Source organism: Amblyomma maculatum, chromosome 1, assembly GCF_055883805.1.
Source record: "Amblyomma maculatum isolate TAMU_Amacu chromosome 1, ASM5588380v1, whole genome shotgun sequence".
Classification (NCBI taxonomy): domain Eukaryota; kingdom Metazoa; phylum Arthropoda; class Arachnida; order Ixodida; family Ixodidae; genus Amblyomma; species Amblyomma maculatum.
Genome location: NC_139344.1, coordinates 321,940,327 through 321,956,248, shown reverse-complemented (window position 1 = coordinate 321,956,248; position 15,922 = coordinate 321,940,327). Strand labels below are relative to the sequence as shown.

The window sequence follows — 15,922 nt, the reverse complement described above, 5'->3', positions numbered from 1 at the left end:
GTAACTAGGCCGTCATCTGTAGAACATGTACTAAAGAGAAGAAAAATGCAGTCAAGGCTAGAAGGTCAGTCGAGTGAGGTGACCATGAAATTGGATAGACAAGTTGGTTGCATCTAGCACAATCTAAAGTTATTTGAAGATGGCTAGAATAAGTGGGTATAGCCCTGAAACAACCTCTTTCTTCGATTATGATGTGGATGACTATTATTGTAAATTGTTAACCACTGAAACAAGAACTAACTTTCTCGCTATATATAAATCAGCTCTACTAAGCCAATTCTGAAAGTGAAAGATGATTTGGTCTATGGGGTTTAACATCTCAAAGCTACTCGGTCCGTGAGACGCCATATTAGAGGAATCCAGTAATTTCGAACACCTAGGGTTATTTAATGTGAACTGACGCCGCACGGCACACGGGTGCCTTGCCTTTCACAACCATCGAAAAGCAGCCGCCGCGGCCAGGATTCGACTCATCCTTAAGTACAGAAGTCGAAGTCCAGCGCCCTAACCACTGTGCCACCATGGCGGGACAGATAGTGAAAAAGAAGTGAAAATTCATCACTGTACTTCAATAAGGCACTCTGGTGTTGCATTTGCACGTGTTTTGTCTTCTGATCTAATCAAGAAGAAGTTATTATAGGTTAAATCATTTTGTTAGAAGTTCCCGGTCTAGCATACTCATTCTCCTAACGACACTGCTGCAAAGCAGTGAAGCCGTGATACCAAAACCGATTTCTGAGGAATATGCGGAGGCTATTTCTGGTTAACACAAAATTAGGTCTCTGATCATTAAAGTAATCACTAAAATGCAAAAAGTAATCACTAAAATGCCAAAGAATGGGCTAAGGGATTTAAGCACCACACAATGCTGGCCTCTGTTTGCAATGGAAGAACATTCGGACATGTAGCTTTAAATCAATTCACTGGTTCTTGTGCTGTTAGGTGAAAAGAGTTAAACACTAGAATTACAGCCACTTGTATTTTCATCCGTGCGGTCAGTAAATTGTGAGAGCAGTGCTGTTTGCTGTTAGGAAGAGCCTAAAGCTCAGTGTAGCCAAGCAAGACTACCTTTTGTTTGCATGCAAATCAATCTCTAAAAAAAAAAAAAAAAAAGTGTTTTTGTGTGTGGGGAGGAAGGAAGAGGAGTACTTTGTGCTGCTCCTCATAACCCTATAAACACAATGAAAAATCCAAACACCTGCCACATATACAAAAACAGTAATGCCCGGTGAAGTATGTACTAGCATCATAGGCAAACAGAAGCTTCTAATCAAGAACCACCTAATGCCTCTGACCCTTTGTGAAGCTTTTGAAACCAGTGCTACACAATTTAGTTTTCCTGCTCTATGCAAGGAGCACTCAGTAAGATATTTCTGGCAAACATAAGAAGCTGCACAAATAACAAAGGCTCAGTATGCAATGCTGTCAACTGTTTTCCAAGAGCATTTCAAGGACTAGCATCCTTACTGGCAGTAGTGTGCTGAGCATGATGAGCATTTCTTTTAAAACAAACAGGTATATCAACAATTTTAAACAGTAAAAACTGAAATTGCAGCCATTGTTGTACATTAAACCCTGCCGCGCCATGCTATTCGAAGTTTTATTTAAAAATGTGCACTTTATTATCAAATATTGAATGCGTAAAGGACCTGAAACTCAACTCCCTCTAGTTTTCACTGCTCCATGTGATGTGCACTGCCATCTGTGACAAGAGGAAGAAAACAGACAAAATCGGCTCATTCATGGCACTGAAAAGATAAATTAAGTATCAAGGACGAGCTGAACTTGTTCATCGACTATTTCTAACAGAAGCACAGGGACAAACCCAGCGCTTGCACAGCACGGGTGGGGTGGTTAGTGCCCTCACTGCTGTAGCATATATGGCGGCCCCCAGAATTACCTTACAATGTCCTTTCATGCAGCTAGGCCAGAGTGCTGCTGTTAGGCCACACAAAATTGGTTGAGGTTTAACACTGCTAAACCTAGTTAGGCGATGCTAAAGCATCGCATGGAGTCAAGTACGGCGTCAACTACAACAGAGAACACGCGATGCTGTACCTGCCATCAAAGGTCAAGTGGTGGTACACCACAGGTGGTACCATGGTAGCGCTATATAGCCACACTATGATCTTTGGCTTGTTGAAGGTCAAGCGGATGTCCAGGCTGACCTTGGCTGATACATGGCACGGTGAAGCTTTCATTTCAAAAGTGACTGACCCCAGAGACAACACGGTAGAGAGAAACAGACTTCTGTCCCTCTTTAATGGTGTTCATGAAACACACTAGTCAACAGTATCATTTCTTCTTCCTCGTCAGGTTCAAAAAGGCATAACACCTACGGTATGACTGCAAGCTTATTACCACCACACAGCGGCCTGTGCAGTGCAGCTATGCCTCGTGTATCTCGAAGCTCATTCTATGACAAAGCTCATCAAGCACAAAAATAGACTTGCAAAGGCACCCTGGGGCCACTTGCTCTCATGTGTCTGTTAATAAGGGCTGGAAGAAGGGTAAGAGCGACAAAAAAAAAAAAAAAAAAAAAAAAAAAACATATTGGGGACTATGTACACGGAAGATATGACATCAGCAGTAGCGGTTGCTGGACAGTGGGCCGATGCAACTACGACTTGGAGTCAACGGGCAATGTGTGGGAACAGACACGGGCGTGCACCCGCAGGAACTCGGACTCTTCAGAGCTGGGCAGGTCAGGCTTGATCACATCGGACTCCTCATGCTAAGCAGAAAGAAAAAACAAAAATGGAACAGAAATAATTAGCAACAAAAAATGCAATTTGCAAGGCAGAAGTTCTATCCCAAAAATGTTATGTTAAAATACGCTGCTGAGTGTCATATGCAGGCATACAACAAATCTGCGGCACACACACAAAAAAAAGTCAAAGGCACTTGAGACTGCTTACATGTATGAATGCAAAAGCATTACAGTTCTATGGGTGAAATGCTTTGAGTGATGTTTTCAAAATGTAGTAAAGTGCTTTGTGGAGTTATAGTATTCACTTTCTTCGCCCTGCTGCCGACGAACCGCTGGTTCCCATATCGTGAAAGTGGCAGCATGCCGACGGCTATTTCGATCAATGGGGCTGGTAAAGCTTTCGCTTCAAATCGACACGTAACACACAGCAAGTCACGCCCGAAACTGATGCTGTCCGCAATGCTTCTGACATTGAAATTATTACAGTAATACAGTAACCCCTGCTCCACGAGAAGATCAGCCCGACAAATCATAAATATATTACTTTTGCTTTGGAGCCACCAGTGATTGGCAATTGCCTTCATACTGCCACATAACAAAGGCTGGATAATGCCGCTGCGTCGTAAGTAACATGCGAAGGTACTAACGCCTGTATACCTTGCAGTCAATTGGCACTATTGGCGTTACTAAAGGACATCAATTTTGTTTTCGCATTAAAAATCTTGCAATTCGTCGATAGTAGTTACCTTACACGAGCCCCGCGAAAGCTAGCTTCACCGTAAATACCTAAGATGGGCAGTGAAGCTAACCCTCGCGACCAAGATGAGATGGTACGGTCGCGGCCGCTCGATGAAAGCGCCCTGTATGAATGGAGTTAAACGTCCCAAGTCTACAAAAGCCACGAGAATAATTTAGACCGACACCATACAGCACATGTGACCGTTGCGTTCTACGTCCACCGAAACGCGGCCGGAACGCACACGCGTTTTCGGCATCAGCAGGTGAAAGCCCTGAGCCACCACGGCGAGGCGCCAAACTGAGAGCCAATACTAATACTACAAATACAAATACTAATAACATCAGCCTACGCTACGAGCAGAAGCATAAGTACTCATATCCAGCGCGCCTGCATCTACACTAAAGGTACCAAAGCACTTTGACAACAGTACCTCTCTCGCCTTTCTTAGTCACCCTCAGAGGCCTTACACGCCATTGCATGGCAACTGAGGCACAGCAGTATTCCAATGCTAAAGAAACGTAATTGTCTTGAAACAACACGCCGTTAACCGAATAATCATGTTGCAGACTGAAAGGAGTCATTCGACTTATGTTATATATTTCTCTCCCCAACACACTATCGGACCAAAAACATGTGATGACGTTCACCATGCTGACGGCTGCACAACGAGCAGCAACATCGTAGTGGTTGACACCGACGTACCAGCTTGAGCTTGTTTGCCTGTTCCTCGAGGCGCTTCTCGAGCGCGGTGCGCCCTTTTATCTTCTCTTCCTCCAGCTCTTTCCGGCGCTGCTCCTCCTTCATCTTCTCCATGGCCTTCTGCAGCTCTGTCTTCTGGCCCAGCACGCTCTTGCCTCTGCGAGTCGCCAACAGGAAGCGTTAGGACACCGCACATGGATTGGGTAGATGGTGTACTTAACTTACACACCATAGTTGGTACAACTCAAGAAAAAAGCGGCAAATGCCCCCTCTTTCTCCTCCTACCCCCTTCCATCCTGCAGCCAATGGCGTCAACTGATTCACATGACATTACGGATAAGTCACTCGAAAAAGCTAGCACGACAACGCAGAGTGACGCAGATGAAAAGGAGTCCACCACTGCAGGCGTCGAGGAAATCGGTCGGTGCCACTCTCTGAAGGGCACCGCCTTTATTTTTTTATTTTTTTTTTCTAGTTGTATCTGACTTGAGCAGCCGCTAGGCAGATGGTTTTTCCTCCTTGGAAGCCTCACTATACTTACTGCAATAACCGCTACCCCTGAGCGGTGGCAGCTGTCACCAAGCTAAGCCTATTTCCTAACATGTGTGTTATTTTAATCTACAGTGCCACTTTCCTTCTTTTTACCGACCTAACCCGCATTTTTTATTGCGTAAGCAATACTACGCCAGGTTTGACGTTTGACCTTTAGAGCGACCTAAGACGGGGCCCCTCTTCAAGCCGTCGGGTAAACCCGGTCGGTAGCCACGCCGCGCCGAAGAAGTAGAAGCAGAAGAAGAAGAAGAAGCAGAAGCAGAAGAAGCAGAAGAGGAAGCAGAAGAGGAAGCAGAAGAGGAAGAAGAAGAGGAAGAAGAAGAAGAAGCAGAAGAAGAAGAAGACAGAACAGTAAGAGAAGTTACGTCGGCTTTGCTTACGCAACCTACCGGGTTTAACTAAAGCTAAACCCCAGCTAATTTTTCTATCATCTCCACTAATCCTACAAATCTCGTTTTAGTCAAGTCTATTTGCTGAAAACTGCAAACACCGGGGCTGCATTTACACCTCCAACAGGCACTGGATCTCGCTCGTCGCATCCTGCAGACATTAACGCTATATAAAAGCACTGTACAATGATCAGCGCCACCTTCAAATGATAATCTGCGCAGTTACAATTTTATCACTCACTCTACAACGCACATCGGCATCAGAGGCAGTTTGCTGCCACAATGGGCGGCGTTATGTGAAATTAGCACGGCCGACTCATACCGCTTAGAAGGATATATATATGATGAAAGGCCTTATGCCGTATAAAGAAAGCTTGGTTTGGTTTGGTTTGTGGGGTTTAACGTCCCAAAGCAACTCAGGCTACGAGAGACGCCGTAGTGGAGGACTCCGGAAAGTTCGACTGCCTAGGGGGCGGGAAGCCCCTTAAGCTACCGAAGCCGGTGGTCAGTGGATTTCGCGCCACGGTGGATACGCAACGAACGAAAGGAACTGTTACTCTCGTTTAAAACCAGCTACAACAGAACGGACTGCCCCATTCTTACTGCCGTCATTTCTGCTTAGCTATTGAATAACGCGGACTAGCACTGCCATCGCCGGTTAGTTGAGCTCAACACTTAGATATTTTTAAACGTTGGCTCAGCCGGTTAGGTGTCTCCGGACGAATGGCTTTGATCCTGCGTCCAAGACATTGATAAGCACTTTTTTTTTTTTTTTCTAGATCACGAGGAGCTGTGCAGCTTTGTGCCGTGGTTCCACGGATGCTTATTGAAATCATTTCCCTCGATCTAAACCGATATGTGTTGGCCGACAGAAATGAGTGCTCTCACATCTTCTGGTTGAAGAGCAGCTCCCGGTGGAGGCTCTTCCGCTCGGCCGACTCGGCGCACGGGTTGGGCAGCTTGCGGGGCAGGATGAGTCCATCCTCGTTCACGTGCGACAGCTGCGCCTCGTTGTGGTGGGCGTGCGCGGCCGCCATGCCGGGCATCCTCACGGGTCTCCGCCGCTGGAACTGCTGCTGCTGGTGCTCGCGCTCGTCCTCGGAATCGCTGTAGTCCGGCTCAGGGATCATAGCCGGGAAGAACAGATCTGCACGCACAGAACAAGAGTGCCCCACCGTGAGTATAGCCAAGTACTCGACAGCATGATACGGGCAAGCACACTACGCGGAGTATAGTGCGTATGGTTCATCATACGCAGAGTACAATCAACGTTAAAAAAAAAAAAAATGCTTAACCGACGAAGCGGAGCGCCAGTGCACAATGAGCAAGTGACTAGCGAGTCAATAAAACGCAACCTTCATTACGTCGTTCCCCAAAGAGAGCACACGGATCACCAAACTGGTATTTGGAGACACAGTACGCGCATGAATTTCAAGCTCTGAACATCGATGTCAAACAATTCTGCACATGCTGTGCGTGCTCGAATGCTTGTCACGAACGTAAATAGAAAGTGAGCATACATATAATAAAACGCAGATATTTCTACTCATCTTCGATGGTCCGAGCGCAGAGCGCCGGCTAAAAACCACACGCGACCTTCACAAACACGAATAAACAAGCACACACACACACACACACACACACACACACACACACACACACACACACACACACACACACACACACACACACACACACACACACACACACACACACACACACACACACACACACACACACACACACACACACACACACACACACACACACACACACACACACACACACACACACACACACACACAAATACAACTTCCACGATTGTTTATTTCTCTAAAAGAGGCACGTCTAAAATTAGAGTGCGCGCGATTATTGTAGAACACAGAGCAGAACGACCGTGAACATCATCTTGTTTCAACATCCGCGTCTTATATTAGGGTCGGTAAGTAAACAGATTATGAACCCGGAGGAGCAAATGCAGAAGCGCGCCTTTCTAGAGTACTGACGTAAGGCAAAAGCAGCGAACTCGCAACCGGCTGGTTCCGGTAAAAGGGTGTACGCACTCTGGCCGACCCAGAGCCGGAAAAACGGTGCGATAAATGCGACCTAGGAAGAGTCGACACTTACCACCAGCGCACAATGCAAAACGTCACGCGCCGCTGCCGATACGAGTACGTCGCCCTCTGCGCGCGGGGCTACGCGTCGTTCGCGCGCAAGTGACCGTTGAACACGGGGCCGACTCCCAACAGATGGCGACGCCAAAGGGAGAACTATGTGCTCGCGCACTGACGTCTACCCACGAGGTTTTTTTTTTGTGTGTGTGTGCTTGAAAGCGCTCATCGCTCAAGCTGAGTCGCACGTTTAGCAGTTCCGAACTGAAGTGCGCTCTTGGGCGTTGAAACAGGCGTCGTTCTGTGTGGGAAGAAGGAAGAGAGGAAAAATGGAGAAAATGAGTCAGCGCCACCTACAGTTACTCGTTACAAGGAAAACTTATGCAACTGTGCAAATTAGGCGCCGCAGGACAGCTGCACTGACTGCCACGTGCATTTCTCGCGAATTGTGAACAAAAAAAAAAAAAAAACCGTCCGCTCGCGCCCCGGCCAATGTAGACAACCAGATTTCAAAAGTGCTTGAAAGACTGGAAACACACACACACACACACACACACACACACACACACACACACACACACACACACACACACACACACACACACACACACACACACACACACACACACACACACACACACACACACACACACACACACACACACACACACACACACACACACACACACACACACACACACACACACACACACACACACACACACACACACACACAGCAATAGCATGTGTTTGAAGTGCGCATATTTACATACGATACATCGGGTGCATTTAGTAAGCTGGTTGAAACGGCTTCACTTAAGTTCGTTTTTTTTTTTTTTTTTTTTTTTTTTTTCACGAGCTCGTAATCCTAAAACCAGCGTGATCTGTTGCATTTTTCCCCCGCTTTGGAGCGGCTGGAGAAATCAGCCCTCTACGAACATAAATGCAACGTACGCGACTTCCAGCGCGATAAACTGGTCTAACTCGAACTTCGAGCGCTAAATGAGCAAATGAAGCCCGTTAGCAGATTTTTCTGGCCTGCGCCCTCGGTTTCTCTATTTAGTGCAGATAACACGGCCCGAGTAGCGCTATAGCTTGTTACGCAATGTAGAAGTAAGGCGAACGGCCAAGCCAAGCTGACCATTGCTGTCGGCACGAATAATCATCGCTACTTGATAAGCGAGCGCAAGTGGTATTATAAGCCAAAAGCGGATTTGCAATTAAGCGGACAATCGAGATTACGCACCGCGGTAAACGCGACACCAGCAACAAAAGTAGAGCTCACTCCAGGCGTCGATGCGAACAAGACACCAGAAAAAGCCGAGACAGCATTTTCTGTTTTGTTTACTCAGGTTTCGTGCTACTCGTTCCCCTGCCAACGAGGCGCGCATAAGTAATCGCTGCGCAGACACGCCGCAGCAATTGCGGCCCGCAAATTCGCAGACAAAGCTCCTTGTCGGGCGTAATGCCTTCCAAGGTTAGCGGTTTAGTGGCTTTTGAAAACTACCACATCGGGCTGCATTTGCATACGTCAGGTGTCCCGCTTTGCAGCTACACTCGACTGCTTGGAAGGAACCACGCATGCGATTGTCTTGTTTTTACCGCCTCATGGATATGCAGAGGGAAACATTGCGATAAGTACCGCCTTCAACCCCCAACGACAGAATTGTCAGGCATCCCCTGACAATTTTCAATTCATTTTCCTGACGAATAAAGTTTACAAACGCCGTGAAAGCCGGGACATGGCGCCTTCATAGAGTTTCTATATACAACCTACAACTCGGCCAACTTTCTCTTCTGTTCTCGCAAATTCCCTCCGGTTCGGTGCACGCTTCCAATCTGTCCAACTGAGCAGCGTGGACATGCGGCGTCCCCCACCGCAATTTCAATATTCTCAATTTTTGACACATCGGATGACTGAGTGAATTTCAAGTGCTTGCTCCGAATTCGTCTACGAATGCGCCAGGCAAGAAACGCGGCAACACTGTCGTGGGTAGGGAGAAATCTCACTGCGGATGCATCGGGCCACCCGGTCGCAGAGGCACAGTCTGCCGCACATGGCCTGCGTGGCCTTGAACAGGCCGCCGAAGATTCGGAACCCCATGGCATCGGCGGAGTGACGACCCGATGGAAGGCCGCGCCACCTCGGAGCACCGCAGAGCGGACGGCACGATGGGACGCTGACCCTCATCGTCTTCGTCGGCGAAGCGCATTACGCAGCACATACACAGGCTGACAGATCGCCATCATCGCTTTGCCGTTAATTACTGTCTCAAGGAGTACGAAAAAATTAATAGGCGGAAAAGGACGGCCAGAAGGAACTGACGGTAGGCACCTTGTACTCAAGCGCTAGCATGCTGCGTTGTTCAGACAGAGGCAAGTTGCAAATCAGTTAGATGTTTGTCGGGTAACTGATAAGTTAACACTGACTAGATAACACTGCCTAAAACACTATGCCATCCACGCTGCACTCTAAATGGATAGGTCCCAGGTTGGTTTGGTTTCGTATGGATTATGCATGCTTATAACGTCCCAAAATGACACAGGCTACGAGAGACGCCGTAGCGGATGACTCCGTAAATTTCGACCACCTGGTACTCTTTAACGTGCACTGACATCGCACAGCACACGGGCGCCTTGCTTTTCGCTTCCATCGAAAGAAAAGCTGCCACCGCGACCGGGATTCGAGGGGTGGGAGGCTGCCCTATCCAGCTCTGGACTAGAGGCCCAACGGGCCCTCGTGACACGTGCGCGGGTAGCAGCGGCAGCCGCTGGAGTCCCGGACTAGGGACCCCACCTACACATCCCCCTCCCTTAAATATACTTAATAAAGTTTTACACACACACACACACACACACACACACACACACACACACACACACACACACACACACACACACACACACACACACACACACACACACACACACACGCACACGCACACGCACACGCACACGCACACACACACACACACACACACACACACACACACACACACACACACACACACGCACACACACACACCTCTGAGCAAAGCAGTCGAACGCCCTAACCACTGCACCACCACGGCGGGAGTCCCAAGTGGATTGTGCTGCCGACGACCCTTGGATGACCAGGCGCCAGATTTCGGCTAGCCTTAAAGAAAGGATGATGGATGCAAGCATCGGGTAATTCGATATACTCTGCTTTCTCATTTGGACCGTATACTTTACTTCTGCGTCCAAGCAAGCCCGAACACGTCAGTGAAAGAGCCCCAAGTCCTACGTTGTTGCAGCCACGCTGATAAATGAGGATTTCAAGTCACTCTGCCACAGCGTCCCTGCAAAGTTCGTGAAAACGCGTATTCCCGAAGTGTAAACAGTGCAGCTCAGGAAAACAACTGCGCCACGTAGCCGAAAAGTGAATGCGTGATAATGGGCGTGAAATCAATTGGAAGCTGCGAATACGGTTGTTTCTATGGAGCAAGAACAAAAAAAAAAAAAAAATATTCTGCGCAGCAATCGGCTCGTACTTCGCGTTTGAACGCGTATGACAGCAGTTCGAATTCCATTTTCACTAGCGCTTATAAATCCTTTTTTTTTCTTTATTATTTTAACATTTACCCTGCATAAGACATTTAATATTTATGGCTTAGGAAGAATTGCCTTTTCGAAAATTTTTCTCTCAGACTGCCAAATAATTATTTCGCCTCTTTTTTTCTTTACACAATACACGCCAAGCAAATAAATTAAAATTTCTTCCCGATTGTTTCTTAGTTCTTAGGTTGCATACGAGGTGCTTCAGAGCCGCCTTTAAACGCTTCCAGACTATCCACTACCTGGAATGTGCTGTGCTGTTAAGTGTTGGGTAACACGCAGAAACAACAAGGCAACAAACTGTTTTCAATCTGCTTACTCACATCTAACTTCGCCTCAAGAGAAAGCGAGCTCGTATCTGGCGAGAAACGTAATAAGTTTTTTTTTTTTTTTAAGTAATTAACAAGCGAAGCGTGACAAGAGACCGTCGCGACTGCACTGCATTCCGGTCGGCGACGTCAGGCTGCCTGAGAACCAAATATAGCTCGCACCGCGAACGGTCAGAGGTCGTACAGAGCAGGTGACGCTGTCCAGCCATCATCAACGCCAACGACGACAAGGGCGTGTCCGTTCCTACGGCGAGTCACGTTTGACCGCAGGCACAGGACGGGCCTTGAGCCCAATCCCGACGCATGTTTCTTTTTTTTTTCTTTTTTTTTCACGCAGCTTCAACATTTCTATGGGAGCGGCAAGGGACGCACTTTATCCCCAGTACAGCAGAGGGAAGCTGAAATGTCGTAACATTTCTCTCGTTATCCTCCCATCGTCCACATAAGCAGCCACCTGCGCTCCGTCGTTTAAATTGCTTAACGGCGCTGTATTAAGTCTCTCTTCTATTTTCTCTTTCGTCTCACCACTGCAGCGGCCGCAGCAAAATGCGACGCGCTCCGAGGCGGAATCATACACGGGCTGGGTAGCGAACGCGCGCGCGAGGCGGAAACAGGCCGTTTCACTTTAAATTTCACGAAGCCTGCGCTGAAAGACAAGAGGGAGATTAGGAGTGACCCAAATGTCCAGCACTTTGGCTTCCGCTCGTTATTGCTGCTCGCCTTTCGTCATTTTACGCGAGCAGTTTCACGGGCAAGAAACAGAGAGCACGAGCACAAAGGCCACTGCGCGAATGCCCATCACTGTATATACTGGTAGCAGTCTCAAGGCTGCGTAGATATAAAGAAGCGTTTTCCCCCCAAAAGTTCTCAGATGAACCTAACTTCCTGTGCATGCAGGCTGATGACTGCGTTCTGCAGCCCTCACCTGGACTTTAAAGGGGAGTTATATATATATATATATATATATATATATATATATATATATAACACCACGCTGGTCCAATTGTATAAGGCACCCCCGCCGGTAGAAGTCGGGAGCTGATGCAAGCAAGCTGAACTGCGCGTTTCGGAATGATGCATCTCCAGGAATGATCACTTCCACCCAACATACCTTCATTCACATCGCACCCTTCGCGTTCCAACACTGCTATAAAAAATTATCCAAGCCTTAAGGCTACCTGGGGCTTAAGAACACAGTCAGCCGGCGGTTGTAGTAGTGGTTTATTATTAAATAATAAAAAAGAAGGGAAAGAGTGCGGCTGGCAACCGCTATCTGTAATCTGAAGCACCCCAGCTGCGGCCGGCGGGAAAGAAAAGGGGATAGGGAGAGGATAGCGAGGGGAAGTACACAGGGGAGCGATAGCAAGAAAGGACAGAGGGAGATTTGTACATTATTTACAAAATATAAAGAAGGACAACGAGTTCGTGTCGCTCGCGCGCAAGTGTCTGAGCACTAGGGTCAGCCGACTCGGAGGGCTTTCCTGTTCACATTCAGCACAGCCGCTGGAACGCTTTGCACACGCACAGGGATCTACCTGTACGACGAAGAGCACTTTGCAGAGATAATAAACTCCAAGCAAGACTATACAACGCAGCACTGGAAGACCACCGCGAACGTATAGACTGTCCACAAGCAGCGTGAGCTGCCAGCCACGTGCGTGTGTATGTTCTTGACGGGTCCCCGGGCAGCTAAAGTTCGTAGAGGCAGTCGGAGGGCTACCCGGAAAAGGAGCGTCAAAATTAAGGAAAAGCCGGCAGGTACGCTGCCGCTGCGCAAATAGACACGTACAGGGTAACCTTGTTCAGCGCCAAAATCCCGTTCCTGCCACGGACGGAGAGGCAACACAGAGAAAGACGACGAATAAAAAAAGAGCAGTGTAGAGAAGTCAAACGAAGCGCCCCTTGCAAACGCGAGTGTACATAAGCAACGGCAGCTGGGCTAACAAAACCCTGCGCCGCCGGTTTTGAGAAAAAAAAAAAAAAAGGCGCAAAAGGGAATGGCGAGGTAGAGAAGTTCGCCAGGTTGAGTATATATACATATGGCGGTCAGCTACCCCATGTGTCCTCTTCTTGCTTGGCCACACGCGGTAACCACGTGCGAGCTGCGCGCACACAAGGCGTGTGTCGCTGATTCAGTGTATATAGTTACGCGAAACAACGGCCGCCAGACCGGTCTGCCTCGTCGAAACATAAGGAAGCCATAGGTGGAAAGTGAGAACTTTGTGGCTGAGCCGAAACATACACAATGAAGGAACGCGGCAACGACGCGAAGAAGGACAGAGACTAAAAACAAAATGCGAGTAAAGCGCAGGCGCCCAGCTACAAGGCCGCGCTTGCTGGACCCGTATACACACGCGGATAGGTATCAGCAAGAAGTACACGGGCCTGCGTCGGATGTAATGGAGCCTGTAAGAATGAGAAACACATGCTTTCGCAGCTGCGAGCCTTTTTTCCAGCTTACAGGGCGAAACTAAAGCCATGTGAGCGAGCCACTGCAGAAGCAACGGGGGAAAGGAATCCGCGAGCGGCTTGCGAGGACTAAAGAAAAATAAAAACACGTTATTGGTGCCCAACAAACACGGCTGCAGAAACGAGGCGAGAAACAGAACAAACAAACAAAAAAATGAATAAAACACTCACGTCGTGGCGAGAAAGAAAGGGGCCCAAAGTGGACACCGCGCAGACGGGCAACATGCAGTATCAAAGCGGTTTCGCAAAGGCGACGAAAATAAGATAGGAAAATACAAAAACAAAAAGGCTGCGCGGAAGGAGGCGGCGCCGACAGGAGCGATTATTCGGATCACCTCCCAGGCCGTGCGAGGCCGCAAATCACACGGCCGAGTCGTCCACACGCACGCTGGTTAGCAATGGAAAGAAGAGTGGTAGGAGAATAGGGGTGGGGGTTGCGAAGCGCATTTGGAGGCTTTAGTGCACGGAAGTGTCGCCCCGTGTGTCCGTCCACGCATGCACATCTGCTGTAGTTTCAATCTTGGTCCACTCGTTGCTCCGTCCGCCGAACAGCCACCTTCCTACCAGAGCAGCAGTAGTGTTGGTGCCTCGCACGTGTGCTCCGCGATGCGTGAAACGGCGGCTGCGCGAGGCATGCCTGCTAAACCTACGAATGCGGCTGGCTTCACACGCGAACGGCAGCGGCCGCAGACGCAACAAGCGCACCAACTTGCACAGCGGGGGTGGTGCAACAGCCGTGCGCTCGGGAAAGGAGGCCTCCACACCGGAAGTTCTGCCGCACTACCGTCCGGAGCGAGCGAGTCTCGGCCGGTGTGCCTGGTGACAAAGCGGCATATACACCAACGTTGTACACACGGAACTTCGCTGACGGCACCACGTGGACGTGTGCAGTGCAAGAGAGAGTATGCAGCTCCAACGTTGCACCGCCGACTATGAAGCCAGAGCTTTTGCACGGTTCAAGTCGACTCGACGACTCCGCATAAACGAGCGACAAAGGTGTCTTCGTCAGTGCGGTTATTCTACGACATATTCCATTATCTTACTGCCAAAAAAAAAAAAAAAATAGAAACTACAGTGCATTGTATAAAGTTTTAATTTCAAGTATCTTGCTTGTATTTTGTGGTCCAATTCCTTACCTCATGTTGTAGGTTTTCTTTTTTGCAACGCCAGTTGTGATGGTGGCGGAAAGTCTCCGCCGCGAAAAGGAACATGCGAATGGTAAATAGGTTGGTTTGTGGGGTTTAACGTCCCAAAGCGACTCAGGCTATGAGAGACGCCGTAGTGGAGGACTCCGGAAATTTCGACCACCTGGGGTTCTTTAACGTGCACTGACATCGCACAGCACACGGGCGCCTTGCTTTTCGCCTCCATCGAAAAGCGGCCGCCGAGGCCGGGATTCGATCCCGCATCCTTGGGAACAGTAGTCGAGCGCCGTAACCACTGCGCCACCCCGGCGGGGCGCGAATGGTAAATAACTGTATTACTGGCATAATTTTATGGTGAGATTTTCGTTCCTTCTGTACGTCCCTAGCATGCCTTTATTTTTCAAATTGCTGAGCCACAGTGCCACAACATGCGGCGTCGCTGCCGCTGGCGTTTGTAACGGGGGCGCGGTTACCGTCAAGCCAATGACTTTACTGACTTTTTAGCCGCGCTCACAGTGCAACGATGTGGTGCTGAACGAATAAAACTAATTTGAATATGCAATGTCCTTCGAGAAGTGATCCACTCTTCGCCAAGTCTTTCATGTCGTAACGACGCCGTAGCCACGCTTTGTCTACTAGTGGCACGCAGACCCAAGCCCAACGAAAGCATGAGCTGTTGCAGTGGTTGGGCAAATGCCACTTGAGGTCTCCTCCCACGATGCTACAGCCTGTAGCAGCCTTGACGACTAGTAGAAAGCGCTCACGCACTAGCACATATCGAGACCCAAACTCTTTGGTGGGACTGCTGGGGCCTCGGTCCCACCCTGCAATCCCGGTTCACGTTACAGATCCACATGCCCCGCATTCGCGTTGCGCACAGCGCTTGGCATACATCTTGACGGAAGCTGGAGACAACTAACGTGAAGTCGCATTCATACGGTTGTTGTTGTTGTTGTTGTTGTTGGCGACAAAATATTTCGCATGTCGTGAAGCCGTGCGAATCAAAGTGCTGGCCATTCGCGGCAAGAGCTTCTTGCACACGACCCACCTCAGCTGATGGACAACGACTCACTGGAGTAAACGGCAGACGCCAAGAAGAGAAGCCAGAGAAGACACTGTTCAGAAATGCAACAAAGTCGCGCAGCTGAACAGAATGAGGACTCATGCAGACATCCATCGCTCCTGAACTGACCGGCCTTAACC

General features: G+C 48.8%; 1 protein-coding gene across 1 annotated transcript in view; it reads right to left on the bottom strand.

Annotated features, from left to right (window-relative positions):
* Nucleotides 1-2,577: 2,577 nt before the first annotated feature.
* The window catches only part of LOC146207261 (uncharacterized), a 101,338-nt gene continuing 87,993 nt past the window's right edge, over nt 2,578-15,922 (bottom strand). The window contains exons 3-5 of the mRNA XM_084578906.1: nt 5,978-6,236; nt 4,152-4,305; nt 2,578-2,734 (exon numbers count right to left, since the gene is read on the bottom strand). Coding sequence (XP_084435032.1) covers nt 2,621-2,734; nt 4,152-4,305; nt 5,978-6,236 — 527 coding nt within the window. The 3' untranslated portion in view covers nt 2,578-2,620. The remainder of the gene's footprint in view (nt 2,735-4,151; nt 4,306-5,977; nt 6,237-15,922) is intronic.